At 41.9% G+C, this 17,287-nt stretch overlaps 1 protein-coding gene across 7 annotated transcripts in view; it reads right to left on the bottom strand.

The window, feature by feature from the left end:
• The window catches only part of TRMO (tRNA methyltransferase O), a 51,109-nt gene that overhangs the window by 21,943 nt on the left and 11,879 nt on the right, over positions 1 to 17,287 (bottom strand). For 3 of the 7 annotated variants that reach the window (XR_009406264.1, XR_009406262.1, XR_009406263.1), the window contains 6 exons: positions 15,283 to 15,936; positions 12,613 to 12,868; positions 8,606 to 9,817; positions 2,040 to 2,168; positions 1,185 to 1,369; positions 55 to 392 (listed from right to left, as the gene is read on the bottom strand). Coding sequence is in view for 4 of the 7 variants with exons in the window: in XM_059411229.1 (XP_059267212.1) it covers positions 9,769 to 9,817; positions 12,613 to 12,868; positions 15,283 to 15,936 (959 nt within the window). In the remaining 3 variants the exon portion in view is untranslated. Of the gene's footprint in view, positions 1 to 54; positions 393 to 1,184; positions 1,370 to 2,039; positions 2,169 to 6,862; positions 9,818 to 12,612; positions 12,869 to 15,282; positions 15,937 to 17,287 lie in introns of those variants that run through there. The other 4 variants (XM_059411232.1, XM_059411230.1, XM_059411231.1 and 1 more) reach the window with 2 other exon arrangements.

Below are 17,287 nucleotides of genomic sequence, written 5' to 3'. Positions count from 1 at the left end.
CACAGCATGGTTATGAGGATCTGATGGGAAAAAGTAAAAAGCGCTATTCCATACCTGAGCCTGTCGGTTGCTGTCACTGACTGATCTGATACACGAATGCTTGGGAATTTCAGAGTCTCATGTCCCAAAGGACCATTTTACTCAGCCTCCTAGATCCTTTTGCTGTTCTCTTCACCACATGTGACCAAGTCTCCTGGTGTCCCAGGTTGGACAGCTTGCCAGAAAGGAGCTCATGTGACATGGGACCTGCTTGCTCTTTGGAAAAACATCGATCAGTCTCTTTCTTCTTGTACTTCTATTCCTAGCATGGCCTATGTGATTCCAGGGCCCTGCTGCTGCCAAACTTGAAATGGGAAGGTAAACTTAAAGGGAGGGAATGTGAAAGAAAGCTCCTGCAAGAGAAATTATAGAAGTGTCATGAGGTCATTGATGTAGGGGAACAAGACTCCTGCCAGGCCTGCTGGGTCCCCCATCCCCACCTTGTTCCTGGCTGCAGCCTGTACTTCTTGTCTTGTGCGGCCACCTGGGCTAACTTCTTCATGAGGGCAGCAAGATCCCTGCTGGAAAAGCTTCCCCTTACCCTGAGGCCTGGCTCTGGGGCACTTGCAAGCAGGTGCATTGACATGGTAACCTCTCTCCCTCAATCCTGATACCTGAAAGCTTCTGAATATACAAGTCAGGAAAGGAGTGCATTTCTGGATTATGGAGAAGAAAGAATAGGAGGAGGGGTACTTCCCAAACAATTGAAGCACATTAGTAAAATCTTCTGGGACTACAATAGTTTCTTGCTGACACAAGGGACACTGAAGGTTCTCAACCCTTGTGGAGTAACATAGATAAACCAGAGCAAGTGCACCGTCCTCAGTTCCCAAGCCCTAAACACTAGAGGGAGACGGAAGGCTCTTTGCACAGAAATGGAACCAGCTCTCCCAGAGTCTCCCCTCTCTGCAGTCCTTGGGGCTACTGTCCTGGTCTCTGGACAGGGTTGATCCCCACTAGTGTCTTCCTTTATCTTATTTAGTGGATTCCCTAATGGGCCCAGTTCATACCCAGGCTGAAGAATCCCCACTGGCCTCAGTCCCTACCCCAGGACCCACCTCCAATTTCTCTCCCACTATGTCAGCCGCAGTTAGGGCCTGTGGAATGTCCTTTCCTAGACTCCAGGATGAAGTATAGTCTCTTACCTAAGGGAAATTCAATCCCTGGATTGGCACCTGTAGAAGCAGCTGGAACATTTGTGATGTTTTTCCTCTTTTATTTCAAAGATCTCAGGAAATCTTTAATCCTTTGGCTCCCAACAGTCTTCAGTATAACAGTACAGGAGGCTCTCTGTCTCAAGTACCAGGCTCCATCCTTGGTGGAGAATTACCTAGCAAGGAGATCGGGGGCAGCTGGAGCATCACCTTTGAAAGCCTCATCCAGCACTCAGCCCATCTAGCACAGATACAGCCTCAGGGCAAACTAGCAGGGACTTCTCACCCAAAGGGCAAATGTGGACCTTCACAATCCTCTGCCTTAGGTGCCAAAGGAGCAGGGAAGGATCTAGGCCAGATGATACAGAGGCATCCAGGAAGTTTCCATGTGAGGGGCTTGGCAAAGTGCCAGGTAGGGAATGGTCTCCAAAGAGTATGGAGCATAGCCCACTCCCCAGTGATAATCTAGTATTTAGAAAGCTACCCCATGAGGAGCTTAGGGTCTGATTCTGAAGAGATTGACTTGGTAGGCCACTAGGGAATAACTCATCAAAGGAGAACCTAGACGAGAAGCAACTGGAAAACACCCTAAAGATTCACATGGACAAAAGTTTGGGTAGGTATCTCCAGCAGGAGCCCTTGTAGGTGTGTGTAATTCATGGCTTGTTGCCAACTGCTCCCTCATTGAAGTACTATAGCTCATAGGAAACTGGAAATTTGGCACCTTCATGAATCAGGAACACTGCCTAAATACCTCTTGGAAGCTTTCCTTCCTTAATCCAGGCATTAGATAAGCACTAAAAGCCCAGGTTTTATAGTTTGGGGTATAGACGAGATAGAACTTACCTCTCAAGGTCATCAAATCCATACAGTTGTTATGTTGATAGAGACTCAATCATGATTTCTTCCTGGTCCGCATTTCTCTCCCAGCCACCCATGTTTCAGGGATGGCTAAGCCAAGGTTCCTTATTAGCTCTTTGAAAGAAACCATTCATTGCACAGGTCCAGAGACAAGCTGATCACAAAAAACGCAGTTCCTACCCTGGACAGTCCTCTCCTTGCCTTTTCAGTGTGAGCAAGGAAACCAGAGGGCCCTGAGATGTTGGTCATGGCTCACACAGGACCGTCAGTCTAAGGAGAGGAGGAGACAAACTTTTGCCCATTATCATGGACAAGTCATGGACAAAATGTCACTGTATGGGGGACAAGAGAGGCAGTCCAGAGTCACTCCAGACAAATGATGACAAAACATGTCCCAAGGGATAAGAGTAGTGTTGTGTACCCAGACTGCAGCCATGAAGGAGTAGTGCCCCACAGGCAGAGAACAGAGAGAAGAGTGTCTAGACGGGATCCCCACAGAGAGATCTTCTTGGAGTTTCCACTTTAGAAAGATATTGGAGGTAAGTTCACAGATTCTCTCAAGGATCAAATGATCCAGGGAGACGATGAAGTCCAAGAAGACTTCAGCTGCTAAATTATAACTGGAAGATGTTCTGAGAATCAGTGAACTAAGAGATCCTCAGAAACTAAATGTCTGAGTGGCCAACGGGCTCCAGTGGCCAAGTATTGTCCCCATCCCAAGCAGCAGTTACCCAAGATCTGGAATAGCCAAGCCTTAAAGAACAGCTTAGTGATGGATTGGAAGTTGAGATGCAGAGCAAACATCAGGGTTTTCCCACCGAAGTGCCCCTTGCCTTAGAGAGCCTGCCTACTTAATTTCCTTGAAACTATAAATCTTGAGAGTTGATATCTTTATACTACGTCCTCTGATTCACATTGTAGGTACTTCTATTTCTGCAATTTCTCTCAGCAATTTCCTGTAATTTTGTGTACAGACACCACATATCTTGATAAATTTTTTGCTATGTATTTTGTAATTTTATGCAAATGGCATTTTCATTTAAACTTCCAATTGCTCATTACTTATAGAGACAAATTTTATTGTTTTTTGACCTTATATTCCATACTTTGTTAAATTTATTAGTTCTAGTGGCTTTTGTTGATTTAAGATTTCTTCATAGATATGTGATCTGTAAATAGGGAAACTGTATTTCTTTCATTCTAATCTATATGCTTTTTCTTGCCTTATTGCTAGTACCTCCAGTACAATACTGAAGTAGTGTGTGTAGACATCCATGTCTTGTTCTTGATCTCAGGGTGGAAAGCGTTGTCTTTTACCACTAAATACGTTGACTGTAGGTGTTTTGTAAATTGTTCTTATCAGACTGAGGAAGTTCCCTTCCATTCCTAGTTTTGATGGTTCTTTTAAAAAAATTATTTATATATTTATTTGACAGAGATCACAAGTAGGCAGGCAGAGGAGGGGGAAGCAGGCTCCCTGCTGAGCAGAGAGTCTGATGCGGGGCTTGATCCCAGGACCCTGGGATCATGGCCTGAGCTGAAGGCAGACGCTTAACCCACTGAGTCACCCAGGCACCCCTTGAGGGTTCTTTTAAACCAGGAATGGATATTAGATTTGGTCAAGCACCTTTTCTGCGTCTACTGAAATAATGTGTGTGTGTGTTTTAAGATTTTATTTATTTGTGAGGAAGAGAGAGTGTACACAAGTGAGGGGGAGGGATAAAGCACTACCACTAAGCAGGGTAGCCAAAGAGGGGCTGGATGCCAGGACTCTGAGATCATGACCTGAGCCGAAGGCAGATGCTTACCCCGACTAAGACACCCAGGTGCCCCAGTTTTTTCTTTCTTAGTTTGTAAATATGATGACTTACATTGATTGATTTTTTTTTTTTAATGTTAAACCACCACATATTCCTTGGATAAATCTTACTCAGTCATGATGTATTATCCCTTAATATATTGTTGGATTACATTTCCTAAAATTGTTTTAAAACTTTTGCAACTATATTCACAAGAGATAGCAGTATGTAGTTTTCTTTCTTGTAATATTTTTGTTTGGCTTAGGTATTCAAGGTAATTTCGGGATCCCAAAATGAGTTGAAAAGTATTTTTCATATTTTGAAAGTTTTTTTAGATTTTTTTTTCTTCCTATGAAAAACAATCCTTGATAGACTTCCCCAGGGAAGCCACCTGCATCTGAAGCTTTCTGTGTTGAGAAGGTTTTTAAACACAATCTGAATTTGATACATGGGCTATTCGGGTTATTCATTTCTTCTTAAGTAGATTTTGATAATTGGTATCGTTAATATTTTTTATTCATTTCATCTAAGTTGTATAATTTATTGGCATAAAGTTGTTCATCGTAATTCCCTTAAACTATCTGTAGAGTCTAGAGAGGTGTCACATCTCGTTCCTGACATTATTAATTGGTGTCTTCTCTTTCTCTAATCAGTCGGGCCAGAAGTATATCAGTTTTATTGATATGAAAGAACCAGCTTTTAGTTTTAGTGATTTCCTCTCTTTTTTGTTTTCTATTTCATTGATTTCTGCTTTGATCTTTACTATTTTCCTCCTTCTGCTTACTTTAGGTTTCATTTGCTCTTTTGTGCTCTCATTTATTGGGATTTTAGCAGGCAGCAAAAACAAATGCTTGGATTCACACTATGTTTATCCAAAATTCAAAGATGTGATTTGAGAGAGTTGATGAACTCGGTTTTAGTTTTCTTTTCTTCTTTTTCTCTTTCTCCTTCTTCTTTTTTTTTTTTTTTTTTTTTTAATGGAACTGCCATTTGTAGATTCTCCTGGCTGGAAACTTTTAAGTTAGTATTTAAGAATGCTGGTTCTGCAGTTTGACAAGACTCTGGATGTATATCCTAAGGGACTTATATCCCTTCCTAGCTATAAAGTAATTAAATGTCCCTGAGCCTCAGTTTGCTCATATGTACAATGGAAACATCATCATCTTTCCTTATAATGAGTTAACCATGTAAAGCTCCACCTGATCCATAGAGCTTGAAAACTATTAGCTATTATTAACTCTTTTATTACCTTTATCACAAAAATCTATGCTACCCGAGACCCCTTCCTATTCAAGGACCTTTTTTCATGTTAACCTCTGTTAGATAAACCAGATTTCTATTGTTCCCTTCAAGAGTGTGGTAGCTAGGGGCACCTGGGCGGCTCAGTGGGTTAAAGCCTCTGCCTTCAGTTCAGGTCATGATCCCAGGTCCTGGGATCAAGCCCCGAATCGGGCTCTCTACTCAGCAGGGAGCCTGCTTCCCCCTCTCTCTCTACCTGCCTCTCTGCCTACTTGTGATCTGTCAAATAAATAAATAAAATCTTAAAAAAACAAGTGTGGTAGCTAAATATTATAAATTATAAATAATATAAAAAGTTAGCTTTTGTAACAAACCCTAAAATTAGTGCTTGAAATAACATTATTTTCCTCTCATGTTTCTTTGTATTGGCTGGGCCATTTTTCTGGTCTAGAACAACTCAGACCTAGATGATGTAGGATATCTTTATTTACATGCATGGTGACTGGTTCAGTGTCAGCTGAGATGCAGCCATTTATTTCTAATTATCCAGTAGCCTAACCTAGGCTTGTTCATGTGGTAGTAGAAGGATTCCCGAGAAGAGGAAGAGGTAAGCTCTGATGACCAAGTTTCTCCCACCTTATGAACCAGTGGACATTTTGTGCTTGGCTTCCCTAATTTTATGTCAATTGTTTTCCCCTTATAGTCATTTGCTAACACTCTATATACTCATGTCTGACTATCTATTAAAGGTATCTTTGAATGTGACCTTTTATCTTGGCAAAGATAGGAAATTAGGCAAGGAACTAAAAAAGAAATATCTCCAGTTCTAATATGAGAGGGTACCTGGATAACCTGCCTAACCCCTCTGGGATTCGGTCCTGCCTTGGCTCTGCCAGTTCTCTCAGACCTCAACTCCTCTCCCAATCCAGGCAAGAGCCCGAGCCTCTAAATCAGTTGAATAGCCCCACTCCACCCACAACTCATGGGCTCTGCTCTGCCACCTGCCAATATGCCAGCCTGTCCTTCCTCCAAGTCGGGCCCACCTCCACCTCAGCACAGCCCCCTTACCCAGGGACACAGCTGATCTCCAGCTCCAAGCTTCTCCTTTCTTGCTGACCGAGTTTCCATTCCAACAGTGGGTAAGGGCCAGCTCTGGGGATGCAGGAACAGCAATCTCCACCAGTCACATGGTCTGTGAGCTTACTAAATAATGCTCTAGAGGGTGGAACTGACGAGTGAATGGATCCTACAAGCAGAGACCCATCCCTTAGTCCAGATTGGATGGACTGCATAGGCTTGGTGAATACAGAGCTAAGGCGTTCTCCATGGCTGAGCCCCGTGCCAGCAACGCCATTCGCACAGTGCCTGTTTTTTGCCTGGAGGCACTTTGTCTTATCCAAAACCCTCTCTCTGGAAGAACAGAAAAAGTTAGTGTACCCTCATCTAGGCTCAGCCAGTTTATCTGCCTCAAACTGGCTCAGCTCCACAGCTGATATGTGAAACCTGGTCTGTTTCTGGTTTTATGATCCACATGTGATGCTCCAGAAAAAAAACAAAAATGTCTCTAACTCTATTTACCAGACTGGGGGTGGGGAGGGTACATAAAGTTATGTATTTCGATACATAAATCTAACTTATTTAAAATAGGACCTTTTGCTCTCCTTATGCTTCACATACAAAAATGTGTGTTCATCACTTTAAAAATCCACAGCATACTGAAGAGAATAAAGTTCCCTTCCTCAATGAGCCCCCAGAGACCAACCTCCAGAATCAACTGTTAACAATATTTTTATTTATCATTCCAGAAATTTTCTACATGTGTGTATACATGGGTTTCTATAACTTCATTTTATACAAATGAATAGGATGTTTTAATACATACTTATTATTTAGGTCATTTCTAAGTTTTTTCACATGGCCCTATGACTAGATACTTTCAAAAACACAGATAGTCCTTGATTTAGAAGCACATGATAACCTAAAAACTCAATTTGTAAATAACCTTTCTGAAACTCAAAACACCTTTTCAGAGGAATAATGTTTTAAATCTGGATCAACAAACTTTTTCTACAAAGGGCCAGGTAATAAGTATTTTCAGCTCTACAGGCCACAGTGTGTCACGCGTTCTTCTCGTTTTTTTGTTTTGTTTTGTTTTTATTTACAATCTTTTTAGAATGTAAAAACCAATCTTAACTCTTAGGCTATAAAAAAATGGGGTGTGGGCCAAACTTGGCCTTCGGATTATAGCTTGCTGACCCCTGTTCTAAATAGCAGTTAGGTGCCAAGCTTAGCTCTCAGAAGCAATGGGTTGCTAAGATATGAAAAGAGATACTGTCTTTTGTTTTATTATTATTTTTTAAAAGATTTTATCCATTAACTTGTCAGAGAGAGAGCACACAGGGGTGTGCAGCAAGGCAGAGGTTGAAGCAGGCTCCCTGTTGAGCAAGGAGCCCCATGCGAGACTCCATCCCCAGACCCTGGGATCATAACCTGAGCCAAAGGCAGATGCTTAACAGAATGAACCACCCAGGCTTCCCAAGATAATATACTTTAAATTGCTCTATAAACCATAACATCTCTACCAATGTGAAGAACTATTAGACAGTTCTTCAGTACTTAGCATGTGGGTAACTTTAAAACTGTTAATACTGAATAAAAAAGTTTTATGTATCTCAAATTGCATGAATTAGTGAAGAATCTGAATAGAATTCTCAAGTGAGAATCTACAAGGCAGCAGAGATAGATAACATCATGTTACATCCGATCCTACCTTTAAATAAACACACCAGGATTCAAATTTGATTGGTTAGTGTGGTGTGAGTTCACTGGATAAGTAAGTGGCTCCTTCCATCAACAAAAGAGTGGACCACTGAATTTCTACCTCCTGTGGACACTGAAAAGACTTTTCTTCTACCTTTTCACAGACACATGCACTGACCTAGCCTTGAATCCTCTGTCAGCTGTACCTGCTGTAACCTACAAAGGTGGAGAAGAGGCAGAGAGTAGAATAGAGAGGATGCTGGAGAGTCATCTGGTGACTACCTGTATTAAGAGCCTTATTTTAACAATAACAGAAAATCCTGGTCTCATTTCATTGAGCTTTAACCCTTATGACTTGCCTCTTCTCTGTCACAGAGAATAACTTCATAACATGACTACACTTTTATCTTCTTATAAAAGAAATGCAGAGTTATTTCTGAAGCATCTGGGCTGAAACAGGAAAGAAGGTCAAAAAGAAAGGCACTAAAGAGAATCACGTGTGAGAAAGGGGTTGATGGGCTGATTGTATACACAGGCAAAGAAGGCAGTTCATGTCATACATGCAATCTGAGAAGGGAAGGCCGGGTGGAGGGAAGATGCTGCCCTGGGCATGTGGCTTCATGTCAACAGGGTCCTTAATGCAGCGGCATTCTGTGATATTTCCTTTAGCAAAGCATCCTATAACTTGCTAAAAGGGGTCCTTTCAAAAAAAAAAATTCTGTAATAAAAAAAGAAAACAGAGACTATCCATACCTTGTATTTTAAGGACCCGTTGGTTCCTCTGAGTCTTCTTGACTTCTTGTCCAGGCAGGTGAGCCAGAGCACAGTGGCAAAAAAAGGGTGTCAATGATGACAGGCATAGTAAAAATATTACCTACATTTGTACACCACTGAAGAGTTTAGAAAATACTTTCCCAAGTATTATCCTCGTAACAACTCTGTAAAGTCAGGGATTTGGAGATGGGTGCGGTAACTTGCCCAGGGTCACACAGCTAGCAAAGGGCAGAGCAGAAAACAGCACTTGAAGTTTCTGAGGCCAAATTCAGTACTCTCCACATCTCCCACACTGCTTTGCAGGAGGTTCCACAGAGACCTGGTAGGAATAGGCATTTCTACTTGTATTCCTCCGCCTATTTTGTATTTAGTGCTTAGACTCCTATGAACATCACTCTAAGTGTCCTGCACTTATTAAACACATGACACTGCTGACCTTCAAATAAACCAGCATGGTTTGCTGAGCATCTGCATCTGCATGGGGGAGACTGCAGAGCCACGATGGGATGGGAGCCAACTCTGGGACCAGACTCAGTGGGCTGAAATCCTCAGTGCACGGCTGACCAGCTGTGTGAGCTTCAGCATGTTACTTAACCTCTGATCAATGTATGAAAAGCATATAGCCCGGTGCCAAGGACGTAACAGAAGTTCAGTAACTGATACAGATTTCACTCTTACTGAGTCTTCACCTCCCTTCTTTGGGACCAAAAGAAAAACTACCAACAAGAGGTTGATTGGTATCTTCAACTCTACTTTCTTCTTTCTAAAGAAAATAGTCGCAAATACATGAACAGAGGGAATGCCTTGTATATACATGCTCACGGGTTTGGCTAATGAGTCTATCTGGTTGTGCACAGCCTCCACATGCTAAAATAATCCATCCTAGCCCTTAAGCCAAGCTACAATTTAAAAATTTAATAAATGGCACTCATCCTCTAATCTCTCCCTATACATGATTGACAAGCATCAGTGGAAGCATCTTGTGGAAGTTACTGTTCTGGAAAGCTGGGGTAAGTGGGCTGAAAGCCAAAATTACCCAAATAGCTGGAACTGGAATTTATTTCCCAGCTAGTGAAAATAATCAGTTGTCAAGGGCTCCCCCTACTGGCACCAAAAAGCAAAGGCTAAAATTCAGATAACATTTATGCAGGGTACAGAGTATTGTGTCTCTTTCTTCTTCTGGACAAGTTCCTGCAACAAAAAGGAATATAAGACTTACTTCAAACTATTTGTCTTTCTGAGGGATGGAAGTTCATGACTTAAAGATCCAAATTTCATCATAACTAAAAATACATGCATAGAGGGCCCCTGGGTGGCTCAGTGGGTTAAGCAGCTGACTTCGGCTCTGGTCATGATCTCAGGGTCCTGGGATCGAGTCCTGCATCGGGCTCCCTGCTCAGCAGGGAGCCTGCTTCCCTCTCTCTCTGCCTGCCTCTCTGTCTACTGTGATCTCTCTCTGTCAAATAAATAAATAAAATCTTTAAAAAAAATAAAAATAAAAATACATGCATAGAGAGAAAAGCTCACACAGGAGATTCAAAAACTGGGGATGGGAGAGACTTAACATCATGCTGAATGGGAAAGAGATGAAGGAAATGGGGGTGGCTCACTGGAGAGAAAAAGGACCGAAGGGTATGGAGCAGGAATGATATCTGACAGACTAGCATGGAAGCAAGATAAGCCTTATGTTATGCAGCCCCACTAGAGGGCGGAGTCATCAGAGAACAGATTTTACCTTATAGAAAGGAAGAACAATTAATAATGAGCACGATCATACATAAGGAACTACAAAGGGCAGGTGTGAAGGATCATCACTGACTGGTGAGTGGGCAGAGAACTAAATACTTAGGATTTTAGTTCTAGAATCCTGAGAATGTATGTTAAAATTCCAAACAACTGAACAGTCCTGTTAAGTCTAGTTGGTGTCATCCTCAGACTTTTTTTCAATAATAAGTTGAAATTGAAATTTTTCGATATTAAAGTGAAACATACTGTGCTTCAAGCCCTGATTTATTTTTTTTTTTTTCAAAGATTTTATTCATTTATTTGACAGAGAGAGAGAAATCACAAGTAGTCGGAGAGGCAGGCAGAGAGAGAGAGAGAGAGGGAAGCAGGCTCCCTGCTGAGCAGAGAGCCTGATGCGGGACTCGATCCCAGGACCCTGAGATCATGACCTGAGCCGAAGGCAGCGGCTTAACCCACTGAGCCACCCAGGCGCCCCTCAAGCCCTGATTTAATCTCAAAATAATTTTAAGAGAAAAGACGTCAAAATCAAAATTAAGGGTAGATCATGCCAATGTCAACTTCCTAGTTCTAACGTTCTACTACAGTTTATGTAAGTTACCATAGGAAGAAGCTAGGTGAAGTGTACCCATGGCCTCTACATTATTTTTGCAATTTCCTGTGAATCTATAATTACCTCAAAATAAAGAGCTTTTAAAAATCAAATTAAAGATATTTCCCTACAGAGCTCCTGGGTGACTCAGTTGGTTAAGTGTCTGCCTTCGGCTCAGGTCATGATCCTGGGGTTCTGGGATCCAGCCCCACACTGGGCTCCCTGCTCAGTGGGGAGCCTACTTCTCCCTCTCGCTCTGCCTCTGCCACTCCCACTGTGTGTGCTTTCTTGCTCTCTCTGTCAAATAAATAAATAAATATTTTTAAAAAAAGATATTTCCCTAAGAGGTTCTAAGTAACCTCAAAGACAATCCAGTTCGGTTCAAGAGTGCAGTGTCCTCAGCCACAAATGACTCCGTACAAGTATCTACAGGCAGCAGGGCTCATTTCAAAACCATGATCAATCAGCTATTAAGATTTACAGTTGTGATTAGGAAAGCCTGTCATGCTGACAGGTGTCTAATTTGGTTAGGATGATCATAAATCTTCAGCTATCTCAGATCACATCATCAAAATCACCTATAGGCAATACATTCTTACAACTGCTGACTACATTGTACTACAAAGGAACCACATACAGACTTAATTACTATATTTATCTAACTGTAACACAGTAACATGCTCATATCTTCCTCCTCCCCTAACTATGACTTACAACAAGAACTACAACCTGTTTTTATCTCACCAAAACCTAACCCATTAATAGTTTTTTAGTAAATACTCATAAAACAAGTAAGAAATAAACCAGTAATTAAGTTATTTTCTTCGACTTCTGGGACTTTGACTTTCTTTTCTGATACAAAGACATCCAAAGAAACATCAGAGTCCCTACTTTGGAATCAGGATTAAGTATACGTATACATATACATACAAATGTGTTTATGACAAAGTCTACAAAACACAGGTGTTTAATTTCTAAAGACCTTTAATAACCACTTGTTTTTGATCTGCTATTTTCCTAAGACACTGTTAACTCAGCTTGCTTTTTTTTTAAGATTTTATTTATTTGACAGAGAGAGAGAGAGAGAGAGAACAGGCAGGGGGACCGGCAGGCGGAGGAAGAGAGAGAACAGGTTCCTTGTTGAGCAGGGAGCCCAAAATGGGGCTCAATCCCAGGACTCTGGGATCATGACCTGGGCTGAAAGCAGATGCTTAACCTACTGAGCCACCCAGGCACCCCAATTCAGTTATGATTTATAATGAAAGAGAGAGGTCAAGCTTTTCCAGACAGGAAAACCAATATGAACTGTTGAACAGATCCCCTGAGCTTATAAGTTCCTGCTAGAATGATCTCTGCCTAGTTTCACCAAGTGCCAAAAACATTCAGCCTCTTTCAGAAATTACTGCAATATTATCACCTTTGGATTCTTCGATATTAACCAAATGAAAAGCATATGGAAATTTCTTTTATCTGTTTATTAAAAATGTTTTTGAAATAAATACTTTGAACAACCATTAACAATCAAAGCAGTGAGATCACTGAGTGTTGCTTCTTTCTGCAAAGAAGGCACACCATTAGCTTGTATAGTTAATGCAACAGCCACATCCAAAGTCAATTAGGCTGTTTTAAACACATGACGGACACTACTTACGATCCCAGAGATACCAAGGACTCCTCGGGGTCAGTCATCTGAATAGGCTCTGAAGCTGGCTTGATCCTTAGAACCTCTGCAAAGCCATCACCAAACCAGCAAGTAATATGTGCTATGTCTACAGTAAAGTAGAAAAGGCGGTCCTGACAGAGCTTCCGTCGATACACAGACCGAGGGTCGGCTGACAGCACAGCCTCAATGGCATGCCTTGCTTCCTCTGCTGATTGGAAATACTTAAATGAAGGCTGACTGCCATCTGCAATGAGAAGAATACAACTTAATGCTGGTCAACTTTCAGTACAGTCAACTTCAATGTGGAGTATCACACTGAATACACTATCACTTGAAATGAACCGGGTTTGGCAATCTACTCAGTTGTTACAGAGAATGTTGCTTTCAGGTGGTTTCATTAGATTAAACTTACGCGTGCCCCAAATTTTCATTCACTGAACAAAACCTTCTATGTTCAATGTCGACTCTGATTTGATTCCTTGTCATTCCATTTCTTCTCAGAATGGAGGCATGGTCAGGGAAATGCATGACAGTCCCAGCACTCTCAGAAAGCCACAAGAAAGAAGACTAAACCCACCTATACCCAGAGCACCAGCCATAAGCAAGGGATGGTGTCTCAGAGAGCTGGTGTCACAGCCCTAGTTAAAGTAACACCACACTCCCTAAGGAACGAGGACTTGGGAGAGTCCTGAAAAATAGTAGTATAAATACTCTGAGAAAGTTAAATACCATCACTAGAGAACAAGCCACCCCAAACCACCAAGGTGAGGATGTACAGGTAAACAGACGTACACCCTATTAAGTGGCAAAACTTCCTACATCTGTGTCATCACGGATGTATTTTAATTTTTAAAAATACAGTATGAACAAAACTTAAATAAAAAATTAACTGTGACTTAATTTTTAATAGCTACAACATAACATACATCCAAATAAAGGCCAGGCCCTCCCAGGAAGGCATGTGCTTTAAACAATGTTGTTCCCGTTCAAAATACCATGTGGAGTGGTGGTGGATCTTTATTCTTTTGAAAGTAAATTCAGTTTTTAGAAAACAGCCAAAATCACTTGGGTAGTAAGTTCATAAATAAAGTCATGAAGTTCGATCTTTGTTCAAAAACCAAGGACCAATTCAACTGCTGATCATGTGGAATCCTTATTAAAAAAAAAAAAAAAAATCCCATTAAGGACCAATTATGCAGTGCTAAGATTCCTTTACTGCATGGCTCATGAAATGACTCCAAGGCCACTCAAAAAAGAGTAATTCCAGAAACATCCCGCTCTTCACTAACAGTATACCTGGTAAAAGCTTCAGGACTTTGCACAGTTGTTCATTTGGCACAGGTGCCCTTCCATCACTTCTCTGCCTACTTATTCTTCTAGGCTCAGCTCAAATACTTTTTCCTCCAGGAAGTACTCCCAAATTTTCTCCCTGCTCCCCAAGTCATAATCCTTTTCCCTGTCATGTGCCCATAAGCACTCCATTCCAGTGCCAATCCCCCCCACTCCTACCACCAACACACAGCCACCATTTCAGTATCTTTTATCTTTTTTAGACTCTAAAGCTTCTGACAGGGCCATTTCTTATTTCTGTATTAACTCCAAATTCTGCTGGTCCAAATCAGTCCCTGTTTTATAGTTACATTTAATTTCTCTTTTTAGTGCTTTTTCAAATCAACAAGGCACATTATAACCTCTCAGACACCCAGCACTATAGTTTGAAAAAGATAAAACTTTCCAAAGTAAGAAGCAATCACTGCTAACTGCAGGTGAAAGGGTAAGTAGAAATATAAAGTATATTCTGAGCAACACTGCTTTCTTTGTTCTTTCACAAAATCCCTTTAAAACTGACCTTCCTCTGTATACAATGAGGAAACAACTTTCATAAACAAAACTTTTAAAATAAAGAGCTCAATTTAAAAATCAGATGCTTTGTTTAAACATAAAGCCTTCAGAAAGAATAAGAAACACACCGTGGAGTGGCACATGAAATCAGACATGTCCTTGGCAACCAACTGGCTGTTCTTATGGGCTCGTTGCAGCCACCTTCCTTCTAGACTGCTGCCTCACATCTGCTACGGGCTGGGGAACCAGGGGAGGGCATCTATTACAAACTGTGTGTTAAAGTAAACGAGTCCAAGTAAAAGCCCTTTGGCCTCTCTTCTACAGTAAAGGGCACGTCTCCAGTGCTGGGACTTTTTACAGGGACAATTACTGTGCTAAGAGACTTCCCTTCTACTCCTAGGCTCCGTGCCACAGGGAGAGCTATCAGCCGTCTGACAGAATAAGGTGGGATATTTCTCTAGTCAGAGAGTAAAACATGAAAAAACTTAATCCAAGTATAGAATGAGCACAATTTAGCTTCTGAACGCTGTTTGAAAACTCCAGGAACTACTGTAACAGACTGACAAGAGGCCCTAAATCATGCACCACCTCACGAGGCAGGAGCCATTCTCAGCAAACACTTCACTGAGTGTCTGGGACTCACTGTGCTGAAGAAGGCTCGTCGTCAGATGGTGCTGTTGCCCAAACAGAATTTTATACTCCTACAGTTCGTATAACCAGTCATACTGACAAATCCTCTATATAATTGCCCTCAGAAATACCAAATTTGGCTAAAGCTCTCATTCCAAACTAAAAGACAGAGGGTACCTGGCTCACCTTCTGAACTGAGGTGCTCGAGGTCCGTCTCTGCGTGAGGAGTGAAGCGGACTTCCAAGGGGGCCACAGGGGCCTCTCTAACCCAGTCAGGGACCGCGCTGCAGTGGGCTGCACCAGCCATCCTGGAAGGACACTGACGAACCACCGGCTGCATCTCCGCACTGTTTCCTTGTGCAACCACTGCTTCCTTCCCTCTCTTTAGCCTCTTTTCTGTACCTTCCTCTGAAAAGCTCTTCCCCGGACAATTTGAGCCAATTTGTTCTTCTGCCACACTCAGACTCTGATCACTTCTTGATTCTACACCCAAATCTGCAGCTATTTCCCTGGGCTGAGGGGAGTTTTGCTGGATTTTTGTTGAGTTATCATGTTTCATGTAGTTTGTTCCTGAAGTTCCATCTTCACATTTAGGTTTTTCCTTAGTGTGACTACAGGCTTGTGGTTTATCACACCTTGAGAGCTGTCGCTGGTCATAGTGGTCAGTCTTGCCATCAGACTGGAATGTGTTTTGGGATTTATATTGGTTATTCTGTAAATTAAAGTCCTGTAGAGGCTGAATCAAATTTTGTGGGGAGTCATACTCAGCTATGTAGGGCTTTATGTCTAGGACAGGTGTGCCATGAATCATGTCAATTCCAGAAAGATATATAGCTCCACCTATAATATGAAAAACACATCCTCTTAGAAATCATAACAAGGAAGAACGGTACAAACAATTAAGAATCAACATCATCTGCTTATGCCTCACCAAGCTTACTCACAATTCTCTTACACACCAGGTTTTCTTATACCTGGTGCCAACACACCCTTTTCATTCTGCCTGGAAACCCATCCTCTTCTTCACCTGTGAAACTCCTACATGCTCTTTAGGGCTCCTCTATGAAACCTCGCCTACAGAGCCTTTCTGGCTCTTCCACACATAAGCACTATTTCCTCTGTGTTCCACAGAGAAACCTATGTAAAAACCTCTACTACACCCCTTTTCATATGGTCTGGCAATGACCTAGTCAGTCTCTCTCCCTAGACAGTGTGGGTAGGCCCTTGAGCACTGACTCATTTTTCCATCACTGGGGCTTCTAACTCTGTTTCAGACATAGCAGAGTCTTCAGTATGTCTCTGTGGGCTCAATGAGGATTTCCACTGTGGCAAATATACACGAAAGTGGCCCCCAGAATGCACACCTCCTGGTGTTCACACCCTTGGATAATCCCCATCTTTTGAGTGTGACTTGATATCACTCCAATGACTGTGTTACATTATCTAAGACTCCTGTGCCTGCAGGCAGATTCACTCCGAGATATTCTCCTGGTGGGCTTGATGAAGTAAGCAACCACCCTGAGAAAGCCCAAAAGGCAAGGCACTGCAGAAGCCTTTAGGAGCTGAGGGCAGCCACCAGCCAACAACCTGCAAGCAACTGTGGCTCTCAGTTCCACAACTACAAGGAAATGAATTCTGCCAACAACATGAGTGAGCCTGGAAGCAAATTATTCCCCAGTTAAGCCTCCACATAAGAACTCATCTAGATCACACCTTATTTGCAGCCTGGTAAGATCCTAAGCAGAGGACTGGCTTAGCTGTTCCCATATTTCTAAACTAATTATTATGAAACATAGTAATATTTCAAAGAGATAATAAATGTGTGTTGTTTAAACTGACTAAGTAGGGGCGTCTGGGTGGCTCAGTCGGGTAAGTGTCTGCCTTTGGGCTCAGGTCATGATCCCAAGATCCCGGGATCAAGCCTGGTATCAAGCCCCTGCTCAGTGGGGAGTCTGCTTCTCCCACTCCTTTTGCCCCTCCCCTCCCCTCGTGCTCTCTTTCTCTCTCTCTCAAATAAAGAAAATCTTTAAAGAAATAAAAAAAAAAAAAAACAATAAAGTGTATGGTAATTTGTTACACAGCAATGGAAATCAACACATCCATCAAGACTCAAACACTTAAACAGAACATAAGTCACCACTGCCAAATATTAACAGGTCTTTTGTCTCACTTATACAGCTGCATGTCCAGT

The sequence above is a fragment of the Mustela nigripes genome, chromosome 9, assembly GCF_022355385.1.
Source record: "Mustela nigripes isolate SB6536 chromosome 9, MUSNIG.SB6536, whole genome shotgun sequence".
Taxonomy (NCBI): Eukaryota; Metazoa; Chordata; class Mammalia; order Carnivora; family Mustelidae; genus Mustela; species Mustela nigripes.
The sequence above is the reverse complement of the archived record's forward strand: the minus strand, read 5'-3'. Positions and strand labels throughout refer to the sequence as shown.